The sequence below is a fragment of the Manduca sexta genome, chromosome 9 (assembly GCF_014839805.1).
Source record: "Manduca sexta isolate Smith_Timp_Sample1 chromosome 9, JHU_Msex_v1.0, whole genome shotgun sequence".
Classification (NCBI taxonomy): Eukaryota; Metazoa; Arthropoda; class Insecta; order Lepidoptera; family Sphingidae; genus Manduca; species Manduca sexta.
Genome location: NC_051123.1, coordinates 12715166 through 12729876, shown reverse-complemented (window position 1 = coordinate 12729876; position 14711 = coordinate 12715166). Strand labels below are relative to the sequence as shown.

General features: G+C 37.2%; 1 protein-coding gene across 1 annotated transcript in view; it reads right to left on the bottom strand.

Annotated features, from left to right (window-relative positions):
- Positions 1-243: 243 nt before the first annotated feature.
- The window catches only part of LOC115446853 (uncharacterized protein CG3556-like), a 95135-nt gene continuing 80667 nt past the window's right edge, over positions 244-14711 (bottom strand). Inside the window, exons 2-10 of the mRNA XM_030173660.2 lie at positions 7324-7398; positions 6800-6996; positions 5931-6028; positions 5234-5481; positions 4688-4848; positions 4133-4349; positions 3488-3638; positions 2810-3021; positions 244-1733 (exon numbers count right to left, since the gene is read on the bottom strand). Coding sequence (XP_030029520.1) covers positions 1672-1733; positions 2810-3021; positions 3488-3638; positions 4133-4349; positions 4688-4848; positions 5234-5481; positions 5931-6028; positions 6800-6996; positions 7324-7390 — 1413 coding nt within the window. The 5' untranslated portion in view covers positions 7391-7398 and the 3' untranslated portion in view covers positions 244-1671. The remainder of the gene's footprint in view (positions 1734-2809; positions 3022-3487; positions 3639-4132; positions 4350-4687; positions 4849-5233; positions 5482-5930; positions 6029-6799; positions 6997-7323; positions 7399-14711) is intronic.

Below are 14711 nucleotides of genomic sequence, written 5' to 3'. Positions count from 1 at the left end.
GTAAGTGTTTTATTTCGAATTTACATGAACCTATAAGCTAGGGTTTTTAATAACGGCCACATTTGTGCCAAAACTTTGAGAGTTAATTCACTGTTATGAAATTTGTATGTTTGAAAGAATTTCTAAGTGATTACATGGACCCAAAACTGTGACAAAGTTAAATTGGAATTGTTCTAAACGTTAAGTGGGAAATAAATGTCCAAAAATAGCTAATTATAATAGGAGAAAATTAAAAATCACATAATTTTTTAATTTATTAAGAACCATTCAATAGTTACAATAAAAATGTTTACACTATCGCACATCTCAGATCGCTTGAGTCGCTCAGTCTCGTCTAAAATGATTAAATTTAAATATAACACTATGGTTTTGAGATTATAATTGTCAATAACTAGAACAGAATTGCCGAGTCTATGGGAGTAAAAACATTTTTTTAGGTTAGAAAAGAGACGCCATTTTATAAAAAACACAAAATTAAGATGGCGTCGAAAATTAAATACGTAAGATATATTGTGCGTAATAAAAATGATTTATGGTATAGTAATAATAAACTAAAATATGTAAAGTACGTTCTTATAATTAGATATAAGTATAAAAGTCGATTACATAGTTTCAAAATAATTAGTTCCGTCGACTCGGCCTAAAGATTAAATATCATTAAATCGTAAATTGCTTACTGTAACACGAAGAATCTAAACAGCTATCTTACATGCATCTAAACTATTACAATGCGTAGATATGACAAATATGTCGGTATTTCTGCCACGGATTCAATATGGTCCTTGCCTATGGGTTAAATTGGCTCCGAATAGCTGTAATAGTTTTTTAGATGAGAAATCTAAAACCTCTCAACAAGATTTTGGGATTACTGACGTAGTTAATACGTAGAGATTTTTACCTATCCGAACTGAAGTGAAAAACAACCGCGCAAAAATACCAACATTACGAATTTAAAGATTATTGCATAGGCATATTTAAGTAAATAAAGATATAATAACACAGAGATTTAAGTTTCAGCGAGAAACATTTGCGAACGATTTATATAAAATACTTACTGAAGTAAACAGTTTATATTTATGCGAATAAAGTTGTATAATATTTTTTGTTAGACATAATTCCATTTAGGAAAAATATTTTTATAAAAGATGTTCTGTTGTACATAATTAAAATAATATTAAATAACTTAATTAAAATTACAGTCCGCACAGTGCTCTTTAAAATTATTTACAATAAAACTTAATTTTTAATGAAGTCCAAAAACATCTTTGGTTATTCTCACAGCATACACTTACATCCAATAATCTAAAGAAGTTTCTAGATAAAAAACTTAAATTACGAATATTTCATGAAACGTAGAATCCTATTTTATATTCAGAGAACTTGACAACTGTTGCTAACTACCGTTATCAATAATCGATCCCAATCTTAATATTTGATCCCATCGCAAGAATTGATCAACCAAAAAAAGTATGTATGTCAAAAAACCCTTCTCCGATTGGTCAATTTTCACGATCTGTACAAAAAAAGTGATTGGGGTCGTTGATTGAAAAAGGCGGTAAATCGATAAAATCTTATATCCAAGTTTTTAACCAAAAGTGGTTATATGTTTTTATCTAAATGAATCGTGATATAAAGAACAGTGGTTCATTCTAAGGAGTTTTTAATATGAAATTACAATTTCTTATACCAAAATAGGTAGTGTTCTCCGTCTTCGACCAAGAGATCGTCCACGCCTGGAATAAAGAAAAAAAGAAAAAACATTATCTTTGGTCTCTTTTACCACTAAATGGTACGTCTTGAGGAAATATCAGCACTGTAGGAAAGGTTGGATCGCTTTGCAATTAATTTTTACAACGTTAGGATTTTGGTATGTTTTTGATATTTGGATATGTGTACGGTAAAGCGACTCCACATCTACTGCACCTGATGGTTAGCGGAATGTTAAAACAGACCGGCAGAACTGTGTCACCTGGTGAGGAATATTCTCATGTCAGTCAACGCTCTATCTGTACACTCCGTTTATTACACGCGAAGGAGTCATTTTTTCAATCTCGTATAAAATATATTTTATAGCTTTTGCTCGCGGGAAAATGTTTTGCCGGGTTAAAAGACCCGCTATATATTTTTCTGGGCTAAAAAGCAGTGTATGTCTTTCCCAGATTGTAAAACTATCTCCATAGTAAATTTTATCAAAATCGTTTTAGTGGTTCAGTCGTTTAAGCTTAACAAACAGGATTAACTACGCATTTATAATCAAGATGGATTACTAACCGCCTGTTTACCGGATTAAAAGACCCGCTATATAATTTCCCAGCCTTAAAAAGTAGTCTATGTTTTTCCCAGGTTCCCAAACTATCTCCATAACAAATTTCATTGAAACCGGTTCAGTTGTTTAGTCGTGAAAGCATAACAGACAAACAGGGTTACCTTCGCATTTATAATTAGTATGTAAGTATGGATTGTATGTAGAGCGGCGATGGCCTAGTTGGTTGTGGAACGGATTGCCGAGACGAATGTCGGTAGGTTTAAATCCCAAGGGCACACACTGACTTTTCTAAAATTATGTGTGTATTCTGTGTGAATTATCGCTTACTTTAACGGTGAAGGTAAACATCATAAGGAAACCTGCATGCCTGAGGAGTTTTCTATAGGAATTTCGAGGGTGTGTGAAGTCTACCAATTCGCACTAGGCCAGCGTGGTGGACTATGGCCTAATCCCTCTCACTAGCAGAGGAGGCCCGTGCCCAAAAGTGGGACAGTATTATAATACAGGGCTAATATTATTATTATGGAAGTATGGATTACTAACCGACAGGCGCGACGAGCTGGTTGCCGGGCGGGCTCATCGGGTCGGGTATCTCGGGCAGGCGGTACAGCAGCCAGTAGTGGTAGCCCATCGGCTCTTCCTTGTGACCGGCTAGTGTGTGCACATAGTGACCGTTGGGCCACTCGCTCGCCTCGAACTTGAACTTCGGATTCTGTTCAGCCGCCATTTGCATCACGCGGTAGAATGATACGTTCCTGAAGTTGTAATTAATTTATTTGTATTGCTATTTTTATCTCAAGCTTAATTAATTGATTTAGATTGAGAACATAACATCGATATTTCGCCGTGTCCACTAAATAGTCCCGATAGATTTTATAATCCATCGAGAAAATGTACCAAGCAGGACAAAGCTTTTTTTGATATGATTAGAGTTTACAAATTACTTATTTTCATTGGTTTATTATTCCGATCGAATCAAAGATTAAGATTGGGTTCGTTTGTTAAAAACGACCGCTCATTGGATTTGCTCTCTTTCTTTCTTCATTCTTTTTCAAAGTTAAACCAAAGTACGGTGCGTAATATATTATGTTATGGAAATCTATCTCAACTATGATGTATAGTCGTTTGAATATATCAATTAGACTCCATGTTTAGTTTCATTTTGTAAATTTCTCTTGTTAATGGTCTCTAGAATCAATGTATCAATCTACAAACACGAACCTCGGTGCCACCATGTGCAGTGTGAAGTTCTCAGTGACGTTGGTGCCGAGCCACAGCGTGTATGTGAAGGACACGTTCCTGGCATCAGACTCGTTGCTCGTCTGGCCTGACTGATACGCCAGTTTGAGAATACCGTCGCCACCGTTGCTGTCTGAAAAATGATTTCATTTTGTTCTACTGTATTTAGGGATTGGATTTGAAGTCCTCAGCGTAGTGTCTATCGTGGCTGATTCAAAATACGGTTTGCAGAAACGAGGTATTGCAGAGTTTTCATTATCTAAAAGGTTTAATAAAATCCTAAGGAAACTTTTATATAGGTATCTAACAACGCAGTAACATTTTTTAATGTACCGTCATTTGTAGCGCAGTCTACCAAACCTCTTACCAGCTTTAAAGAAACAGGACACGAAATCTGTCTGTTTCGTTTGCTTGTTTGTTATGTGTATGTAACTTGTGTTTGTTGCAAAACAAATTTCTTTTATTTCCTTCTTTTTTCTTTCAAAATCTTCCAGTACCTAATAAAAATTTGTACTCAACAGTGAGACAAAATGTACGGTGATAATATTATTAGATTATAGATCTACTGCGGTCGATATAGAAAATTGAAAGTACAGTCATCAATTCAACTAATCTTATAGAAGTTACCTAAAGGTTCATGTCGGCTGTCAAGCAGTTTGTCGCTGCAATGCGGAGGTCGTACAGCGGCTAGAGAGGCGGGAGTGAGCGCTGCCACCGCTGCAGCGGTCATGGCCACGTCGCCCCACCCGCCGTCGGGGTTCTGCCGCTCGAGCAGCCACTTCCTGGCGGTGGGCAGGCTCCAGTGCTGGTGCGCGCCGGGACCGCTGTCCGAGTCTTCCAGAGCCTGGATAAAAAATATCTCGTTTGCCTCTTACATTCTATTATACATCATTAGCATGAATGCATCGCCTGAAATTGTTCCGTTTTTACTTTTGTAATTTTTCACACAATCTTTAATTAATATAATATTTTTATAATCTCTAAAAAACACATAAAAAAATAACTTCGTAAACTTTTGCACTTTTTTACGCGGGGAAAACGCAGTTTGGCTTCCGCCACTGGAGGAATGCCTGGTCGAAGGTGGTGTTGGTTTTACCAGTCTTACGACTATTATAATAACTAATCTACACGTTTCTTGCATTGTATCAAATATCTTGATATATTATAGTTATTATAATATACCTGAATAGCAAGGGCAGTTGTGGTGAGACTGCCGAAGCTGCCGTCAGGGTGCTGCTGCCGCGCCAGGCCGGCCATGGGGCGGCGCACGAAGTGGATGAGGCTGCGGTGTCTATGGTCCTGTACCACGCAGCGCAGGGCCAAGATCACCATGGAGATGGTATCTGCAATGTTATTAATTGGGATTTGAGACTGATTATTCAGAGGTTCCGGTTGGTGTCAGTTTTCACTAGCCTTTGCGATTTGTCACTGCCACAATGAAAATCAAGCAGATATCTGGCCAATTTTTGTGCTACAACTTCGACATTACTTAATATATGAAGGATATTTTCCAATACATTTTAGTAAATGTTAGCATATCAATTATGACATCTGGTTTATGGTAGTTAATTATCTACTCTATTAACAAATTAGACGTATCCAACATTGCTATTAACTCACTCCTCACAAAGGCTAAGTATCTTACCAGTTGGCAGTTGGCACTAACTTATAACATGCTGATACTAGCTAGAAAGACTAGCACAATGAAACAGTTTACGAAGAGCTCACCCAAGCTATGGTCAGCAGCCGCATTCGCAATGTCTAGCAGGCGTCGGATGTGACGACGTCGCACGTGAGCCGCGGAGGAGCATGCCGCGAGGGTCGCGTACGCAAACTCCAGGTCATGAGGGGGTTCCCGATGGAGTAGAGCGGCGACCAGGTCCCGTCCGTGGAACGAGCGAGGGTCCTTGCACAGAGTGCCTAGAGCCAGAGTGTAGGCGGCGAGGCGGCCTAATGGTGGGGGTGACTCGTGGTGCCTGTAATCAGGGAAAATAATTTGACTCATCAGATGTCGTGTAGAGTAGAACGGGTGTACATTTCCACTGTCGCCTTGTGGTGTATAACAAAAATGTTTGATTTTTTTTTCATCTTTATTTAGTAGGCACACAGTTATTGTTTCGGTAGCCATCTTTATTTTAACAGTGACACATATGTCCATTTTCAATAAACGATTCCAATCTTATTTTCTATGTGTTGCGAAAATAGACCAATCAGAACAAAATTATATTGACGTGTTTACAAATGACTTATTTTGATTGGTTCATTCGTGGAATCGGATTTAAGATTGAGATTGGGAGAGTTTAGTAACAACCGCCATATGTGTCGTTACTAAAATAAAAGTGGCTACCGATAAATAACTGTGAGAAGTGTCATTAATCACTACACTCATTATATTACTTAGTTAAATGTGTTATCAAGCACTCACTTGGACATCATGAGCAGTATTTCGATCTCCATCTGCTTAGCAGATAATTGCATCTCAAGTCCTTGTTGTTCTATCTCCTTCCCTGTGTTGTTCGCCAACTGAAATGTTGAATAAAATCATACTTGCCCTATAAGTACCTAATTTGGATTTAGTTATTAGTAAGATTAACATCGAATACATTGTGTGTAAATGCGAATCGATGTGACATTGCTATTACCGTGCTGAGAGGTCTCGGATTCGATAGCCGAATTGGGCAAAACGATATTCTATTTTCCTGCTTAGGTTTAGTTCGAGAGCTGCATTTTGATCCCGACGTGACGAAAGGTTCTCCCCTCATCACTAGGACCTAACATAGCCAGCGAAATCTGTTTGATACACATATACCTACCAGCCTATGAAAAGCGGAAAGTTACGATATTTATGTTTTTGTAATATATGCTTAAATAAATTATTATCTTGCTAACAACTCTTAAAAGGGAAAGACGTGATCATCATCATCATTTCAGCCGGGAATCGTCCACTGCTGGACATAGGCCTCCCCCATTGAGCGCCGCAGGGACCGGTTCAGGGCCACCCTCATTCATCAGACTCCGGCGACCCTCATCAGATCATCGTGATACTATGTATGAATTATATCTATATATATAAAAATGAATCCATATTTCCATTGGTCACGCCATCACGCGTGAACGGCTGGACTGATTTCACTATTTTTTTTGTTTGTTATGTTTGTTATTGTCAGGAGAAGAATCTTATGAGAAAAAATTCAAAAAATTGCACGGAAAATTTGAAAAGCGATTGACAGATTGCGCGCTGCAAATTCATAGTTAAGACGGGACAACGTCTGTCGGGTCAGCTAGTAATAATACCTGCAGGGTCAACATGACCTGGTGCGTGTCGTTCCCCCAGCCCCAGTCAGGCTGGCGGTGCTGCAGGAGGTATTGCAGCGCCTTCTGTATGGCCTGGCCCTCGTTCAGTGTCTCCGCCTCCCAAGCCACGCTTGTTGAAGCCACCGTGGTGGTTGTAGGCGGGGGCTTGGTGGTCGCAGTTGTTGGTTGTTCGGTTTCTACAGAAAAATCCAAATTGAGTGACCTTTTTTAGTTAGTTGAAAAGATTTTTTGAGGATAATTAGCTTTGGTGAAATATTTATTTAAGGTCTATATTTGAAAGACAAATGGGTTCATCTAAAGCAAAAAGAGTCTAGTTGTCGATATTTAATTTCCGATTTATTGTAAAGGGTACAAAATCGATTTACCTTGATTGTTTTTGATTGAATTTTATGATATCCACAAGATATAGCAGATCTAAACGAATGAATATCTTTTTCATGCATATATTAGCAAAACAGGCGTCCATTTTAATTAAAACTGTTTTAATCAAATAAATGTGTTACCAGTTTGACCCCAAACAGCTGCGACTAGTAGAAAGGCGCATAGCGATGAAAAGAAGCGGTGGTCCATATTGAAGGCTGTAACAAAAAAAATACGTTAATGTTTCATACTATAGGAATTGTACAGTTATTCTTATTTTAGTCTTTAGAAGACTTGTATTTTGGTACAAAATATGTTTTTAAACTTTGGTTATTATTAGAGGTTTTTAACTCAGATGGTTTTATTATTTATTTCCCTTCGAATCTTTGAAATTGTTTTTTCCACTATAAGGAAGAGTTCCGAGAGAGAGACCGAGAGAGGTTTTTATAACAACTAGTAGCAAGCTGCTAGCGACATATATTTTAACTTGAAAAGATATTCAATCTTCATCTAATGTAGAGTCCGCGGAATGTAGTTTACACTTGTTTTATAATGTGCGCAACGTACATTTTAACTTGAAACGATATTTAATCTTTTTCTAATGTAGAGTCCGCGGAATATACTTTTCACATGTTTCAGAATACGCTACTTAGATTTTATGATTAACCGTCCGTCCATTTAACGCTATATCTATGAAAAACAAAATTCATCCGAAATTATTTAGAAAGGTACTCTTGTAAATCCAAATCCACAACTGCACGAGGCAATCACTACCTTACGTAGTCTACAAATTGAAACATGAAAAAATATCTTAAAGCAAAGGAACTAAAGTATACAATCATGAGCATTATGAATATAAATCTGCACGCGCAAAATTTGGTTCCCGAGCTCTGAAATAACAAAATAAAGGTACATCTCGCGTGATTTTTTCTCAAGGAGGGGTGTGATACTCTTGAATATGTATGAGCAAGGTTGTCGTTTACTTGAAGAAAGTGCTACGAGACGTGTTGCTACCCTTCCTCGGTAACATGTTAGACCTCAGTTGAGCCTGACATTTATCGCTACAGAGGGCTGTTTGTGGGTGTCCTTTGCTCGTTATTGACGCGAATCCTTAAAAATTTACGCATTCTAAATCCTTAGGCTAAACTTCTAGATACTTATAAACATATTATAATTAGTTTGGTTGTCATATTTTTTCGATATACGACTAATATTCTAGCTCTGTACATTTAATATGTTATATTGTAACAAAGACAATTTATCTGCTTCACGGCGTGCAACGATTCGTGTTTGATCTGACGCGTGATTGATGAACCTCTTGAGGTGTGTTGCTCCCCTGGTACTCTTATATTATTTAGAATATATTCGTGTTTTGTGTTCATGTGTTTGGTTAATTGTTCGAAAGAAAAATAAAATGATGTTAAGTACTTTAATATTATACTATTTTACGGAAAATTTAGTACTTAGTAGGAATTTATGTCACCATCTAAATACAGTATACAATAAGACACGATTATACAATTTGTAACATCAAAATTAAAGTTTTGAAAACTACATTCAAACTTACGTAAGTTTAGGCAAACTATGTTCCATAAAAATACCAATTTGAGACCAACGAAGACAGAGAAACCGAGCGCTCGTAAGTGCGAAATTTCCATAAAATGAGGCGTCAAAAACATCCTGGCTAAGTGTGTGTAACGAAGTAAAGATGTGTTTTCACGGACGGATGCGCGGTCGCCTCTCTAATTAGCGCAGCAGACGGAAAATTAGCTCTCGACACCTAAATGCACAGTCGCACACTGCCACTCCCCGCCCACGCCACCATCCTACCCCCGGGACAAATATTAAAGATTAGCGCACACGTATCGGCCCGACACCAGCGGTTCAGCCACATTGAGTTACTGTCAAAAACTTTTTGTAGTAAAGCGGTACAGTAACGTGGTCATGAGGCAGTGTATTAATAGGTTTTGGATGTCATTTTAAGATATATTGCTAATTAAAATCTGTCACTTTTCGGTCATGATTCGTGAGAGCTCAAAGCAGTTATAGCAATAGGATCCCAGTCAATTAGTAGAAGACAAATCGTTCGTAATTAATTAATGTGTCAATTATTATGTATTGTTACGTAGCATAACTTTTAATAATTTATTTTGAAAGCGGATATTTATACTAGGTTGATAAGTGTGCGTCACAATTTATGTAGATTTTGTTGTTTTAAAAAATAATTTGCATGCCTTCATCCGTCACATGAGCTTGTATAATTGTTGATAGCACTGACGCATTACTAAAATTAAAATGCTGAGCCTTACCACGAGCGAGAGTTTTTAGAACTTAAACGACGATAAGTTCTAGAAAAAATACGAATAGATGACATAAACAAACAAATGTCATTGAAGAGAAAACAAAATTTTATTATTTTTTATGTTGCATCCGGTCCCGCTATCACATTTAATTATAATACTTAATATTCCACTTTTTAAAATGTTTTTCATGCCTAAGATCTTGTATGTTTACACAGTAATGTCATTAAAGAACTTTAAATTATACAACTATGCAGTTGGTATGCTAAATAAATAAAACATAAAATAAAGCAGACCACAAACAAAACCTAGTTTTATAACAATACAAATGTTGATCTAACAGAATTACAAGGCCCATCAATCAAGCACCGGCGGCGGGCCCCACTCGCTGTACAAAAGATAAATTACATCCTTACTGTACATGACTATCAGATAAATAATGATACGACACACATTCTAAATAGTGTTTATAATAAATTACTTTGGTTTAATGTGCATTAGTAACTATTACGTCAAGTTCACCCATACTCAAACCTTACCACGGGTAGGCAGAGACGGAAATAATGCTTCTCCTTCTTGATATGTCTATTTTGTCCCATGATGTGATAGGAGGCGAGCTTATTACTATGTTGGGTATAAATGGGAATATCTCAACAATATACTGTTAATCGTTATGTCGTTATGTTATGTCAAGGAAAATATCGTGCGGAAACTATACTAGAGAATTCTTCGTAAGAATTTCGGAGGTATGGGAAATCTGCAACACGCATTAGTCCTGTGTGGTAGACTAATGTCTAATTAGATTGGGCCCTCTGAAGTCTCGGGCTCAAAGGTCCAACTTAGTTTACCCAAGTGTTTGTGCTCCGTATCAGCTTGAAGTCTGGAATTTGTATCCTGTATGTTAATAGGCTTGGCCCCTAGGGTACCATGAGGGAACACATATAGCGAAAAATGGGTGTGTGGTAGCCACCCCTTCAAGAAAGCGTGATGTGTGTTTTTTTGTTTGTATTATAAATGCTAGGAATTTGGCTGTTTCCTTATACTTGTCGTAGATATTATTGTGTGCTTTTCATGAATACCATTTGAAGGTTATCTGGTCCATCACGTTTCAGTAATGTTTAATCGTAACCGTTTAGTAAAAGGTAATATTTTAGTGTAGAATCGAGAACACTTTTCATTTTAACTGCTGCCCAGAGGGCGATTCCTGTTAGTAATCGCTGTCGTTAGGACTGACAAAACGGTGCAAAACTGCTCCCGAAATATATTTTAAAAATGTTTTCTAAAGGTGATAATAACCTTTTAGGGATGTATGTTATGATGGGTTCATATATCGAATTAGGTTTGTAGATTGCGATGTTTTCCTTTAGCGTTACATTATATGGATGTAGTACATAATATGCTTTGAAAAGATTTACATTATGTATAAGAAAGTAAATAGGAATGTTTCTATCCAAAAGACGCAAAGGCAAATAAAAAGTGGATGGTATACATGAGGGAGGATATTTTTTTTAAACTGGAAGACGATACGAATAACCTGCTTTATTGAAGGTAAATCCATGACCATCCAAACTTCGGGGTTGATAGAATAAGAACATAGGAGGGACCTATGTTCAGCCTTTAAAAGTCTGAACATGGTGATGCTAAAATTGTACAATGCAATTTCTAGTCGAGTTCTTTGAATAATCCATAGTCGTACTGATACAAATCTGTCTATCGAAGTATGATATGTAAAATATGCATTAGAGGATTCCAACCGAGCCGCGACGTGAGCGTCGTTTTATTTTACGTTCGTACTAATGTGAGTAATGTCGCTGCGTACTCGAAGTTATTACTGTTTAATGACTATGCGAATTTAGAGAAGATTCATTAGGATAAATGACTGTAACTGTGCTATATAAAGAAGAATTCGTTTGAGATCAGTTTGATCTTCAAAATTCATGATCTAAACTAGAGGTTCACAAACGTCTTTTTGCTCAAAGACTCCTTCCTTGATTTTGCTGGTTCCGGTGGACCTTACTTTGGGGTCTCCGCGCCACTTACAACATCTATCAATATTATCTGCCCACACTAATAGGTGAAGACAAGTCAACATTTTAGCACTTGACTATCAAACCAGATACATTTCTGTGGACTCCTTATGAATTGTTGGCCTCCATTTTTGGGTCCGGTCCAGTTTAGACCAGCAGGCAGGATTGGGTTAAATAGACCCTTCGCCACTGTAAGATATATAATAAAGCTTCTATCAGATCCCATACGTACCAAATATCAGGTTGATGACAACACACTAAAGAATTACAGATAGAGCACACCATATCAATCTAACTGAAACAAATCAATACGCCCGTTCCAATTAAAACTAAAACCTCAGATTTTCCTCATTTCCAACTTCGTATCAATGCTACTGGCATTCTCATCTGTCAAACATCTATGAGTAAAAAGTAAAGTTTCCCAGTTTCGAGCAGAAACAATAGTGGTTGATATTTTATGTAGGTAATGTGTCTGCGGACACCCAGGGGATGTAGTACGTCGGAATATGTTCGAACGTTGACCTTTCCATGGCTATTACACGAGGCTTGTATTAAATATGAATGAATTTGAAATGCAGTTTTGACATTGAGTTGTTACGAATTAGTTTGAATATTTTGTTTGTACTTATTGAATTTTTCGAGGATGGTTAGGACTTTCGGCATTTAGATTTCGTATTTCTATGTCTATTGAGAGATGTTACATAATCGGGGTTAGTGTAACATCGTGTAAGTGACAAAGAATGTTTTGTATTATGAATCCTAAGTTTAGTATAGAAAGTATTAATCTCAATTGGATCTTTTTCGTCACTTACGATATTACACTATCCCCGACGATATACAATTAGCGAGATAATCACCTAAGTATTTTTTTAAATATGGCACAGAATTAGCAAAACAATTGCAAGTAATACACTACTAGAACATTCATTACTAATCGTTCTCGGACGAATAATTTCTGTACTCATCGCCACAACTAACCAAAAAGGTTATCAAAAATATTCGCTGCAACACTTTGAAAATTTAACTCGAAAAACAAAAATAACGTGAAACTAGAATCTATGGTACCCGCCTCGGGCGAGCAGGTGAGCGCTCCACGCTGCAGATTTAAAAATGCCATTAGTACAGCTTTATGGAAACTTCTAACATAATTATGGTTCTCGGATAGTATCGATTCGTTTTTATAGCGACTGATGTAAAGTGCAGTGTAATCGTATTATGTTACAGACGGGGTTTGCTTGTGATTCCATCTGGGAAAGACGTTTTATAGAATGGAAAACTGTATTATGATTTCTTATATTTACGCGAATGTTAGACATTTAAATTAAACTATTTTACGGATTTTATCGCGGTTTTAATATTTTACTTTTCTCCCGAAGTTTCGTAGGCTTTGCAGCGTTCATGGTCTCGGGGGGACTGTATTTTTTAGAATAATAAGGAGCTTGTATAGCTAGAATATGGTCTATCTGTGTTATACTCTATTTTATATTCAGTTAGTCTATCATCTTCAGTCATTAAACCAGTGACGAAGCGTCCATACAGACCGATTCCTACCGTCTTTCCTTTTAGGTTTATTTACGTTTGTCTTAGTTTTTGTTAAATTGGCCGCGATATGTTAACTATGGCGATGTTTTTTGCGTCGAGGTAACTTTGAAAAATTTCACCCTTCGCAACTGCTTCCCCACTGCTGAATATAGATGTATATTCAGGAGTGGGGAGCATGAACATGCTTATTGTAATCAAATCTAACAGCTCATGTGTTAGGCCCCTTTCTTTTAATTTTTTCCGTGGTGCTTTATAACTAGCTTATCTAGTTGTAAACGTCCCTATCCTTAAAGTTAAAACGCATCCTTATATCATGATTTTGTCACCCGCATTGCTATGGAGGGAAGTGGACAATTAATATTTCCAACTCCTTCCTATCTTTCTATTTGATTAATTTCGTTGCGGGATACTGACATATGTATTAGTTTTCCCTGAGACTCGCCGAGCTTCACCGCTCGGTGTCATAAAATACGTGCCACTGCTGATCCTGGCTTACAAGAGTTGTAGTGGTGGGTGTGAGGGCGGGAAAGTCTCTGCTGAATATAGAGGTGTTCGTCAAAGATTTTCAGACCTTGCAATACTTGCAAAAAGAGGATCCAACGACTTCCAGCTTTGTCATGTCTGTTCACCTTTTCTGGTTTATGTATTTACTTCTAAAAAAAGTGTCTTCAGCAAGTAATGAATTTATTATTAGTTACAGACCAACCGGTAGGCTGTGTAAGTTTAGCTCGTGCATGATATTATTCACACGTGTGAGCATACCGTAAACTATCTAAATTCAGTTATGTCCTATGTCTAATTTTCTCAGCTATGCTAACGAAGTCAGACGTTCTATGTCTGCAATAGTCACTGGAATAACTACATCGTAAAGGTCTGTGGTAATTTAATCGAATGGGTCCTTCCAAAAAATTTAAGTTAAATAGATTTACGGCGATTTTAAGTCACAACACAAAAGTACTTAGTAAATTTTACATTTTGAGGCCCATGCAGTCGGGACCCGTGCCGTTTTGGTCATGTCACGAACTTATATAGATTTTTACGACGTTTTTTAGGTCACAACACAAAAGTACTTGGTTAATTTTACATTTTGAAGCCTACGCAGTCGGGACCCGTACCGTTTTTGTCATGTCACGAACTTATATAGATTTTTATGGCGATTTTAAGTCACAACACAAAAGTATTTGGTAAATTTTACATTTTGAAGCCTATGCAGTCGGGACCCGTACCGTTTTGCCTGTCATGTCATATTGTTACGCTACAAGCGTCATCAAATGTTCAGTCGGGACTGCCGTTTTGGCTTGTCATATTGTTACGCTAGCGTCATCACAATGTTAGTAAGATATAACTCCATTGGTAGTGGACATGTCGGGATAAACCTGTATGAATAGGTCTCGTCCGCCGGCGGGCACAATTCTCGCATTACTCATTCCGGCAATGAGCCAATTTCGTGCCGACATTCAGCGGACTTTTTATCCGTACTCGGTATGGTAGATTTGATTAAATCTTTGCATTAAGAGTGAACATTGCTATGTCAAACAACATGACTTTATTTGTGTTGTTGTGTTTGCATGAGGGTGATACGCCGAGAGAGTGTTTTAAAGATATCATAATGAAGATATAAAAATTAATGGAGCGCGGTCAAAAATTTGTTTTTTTACGCTT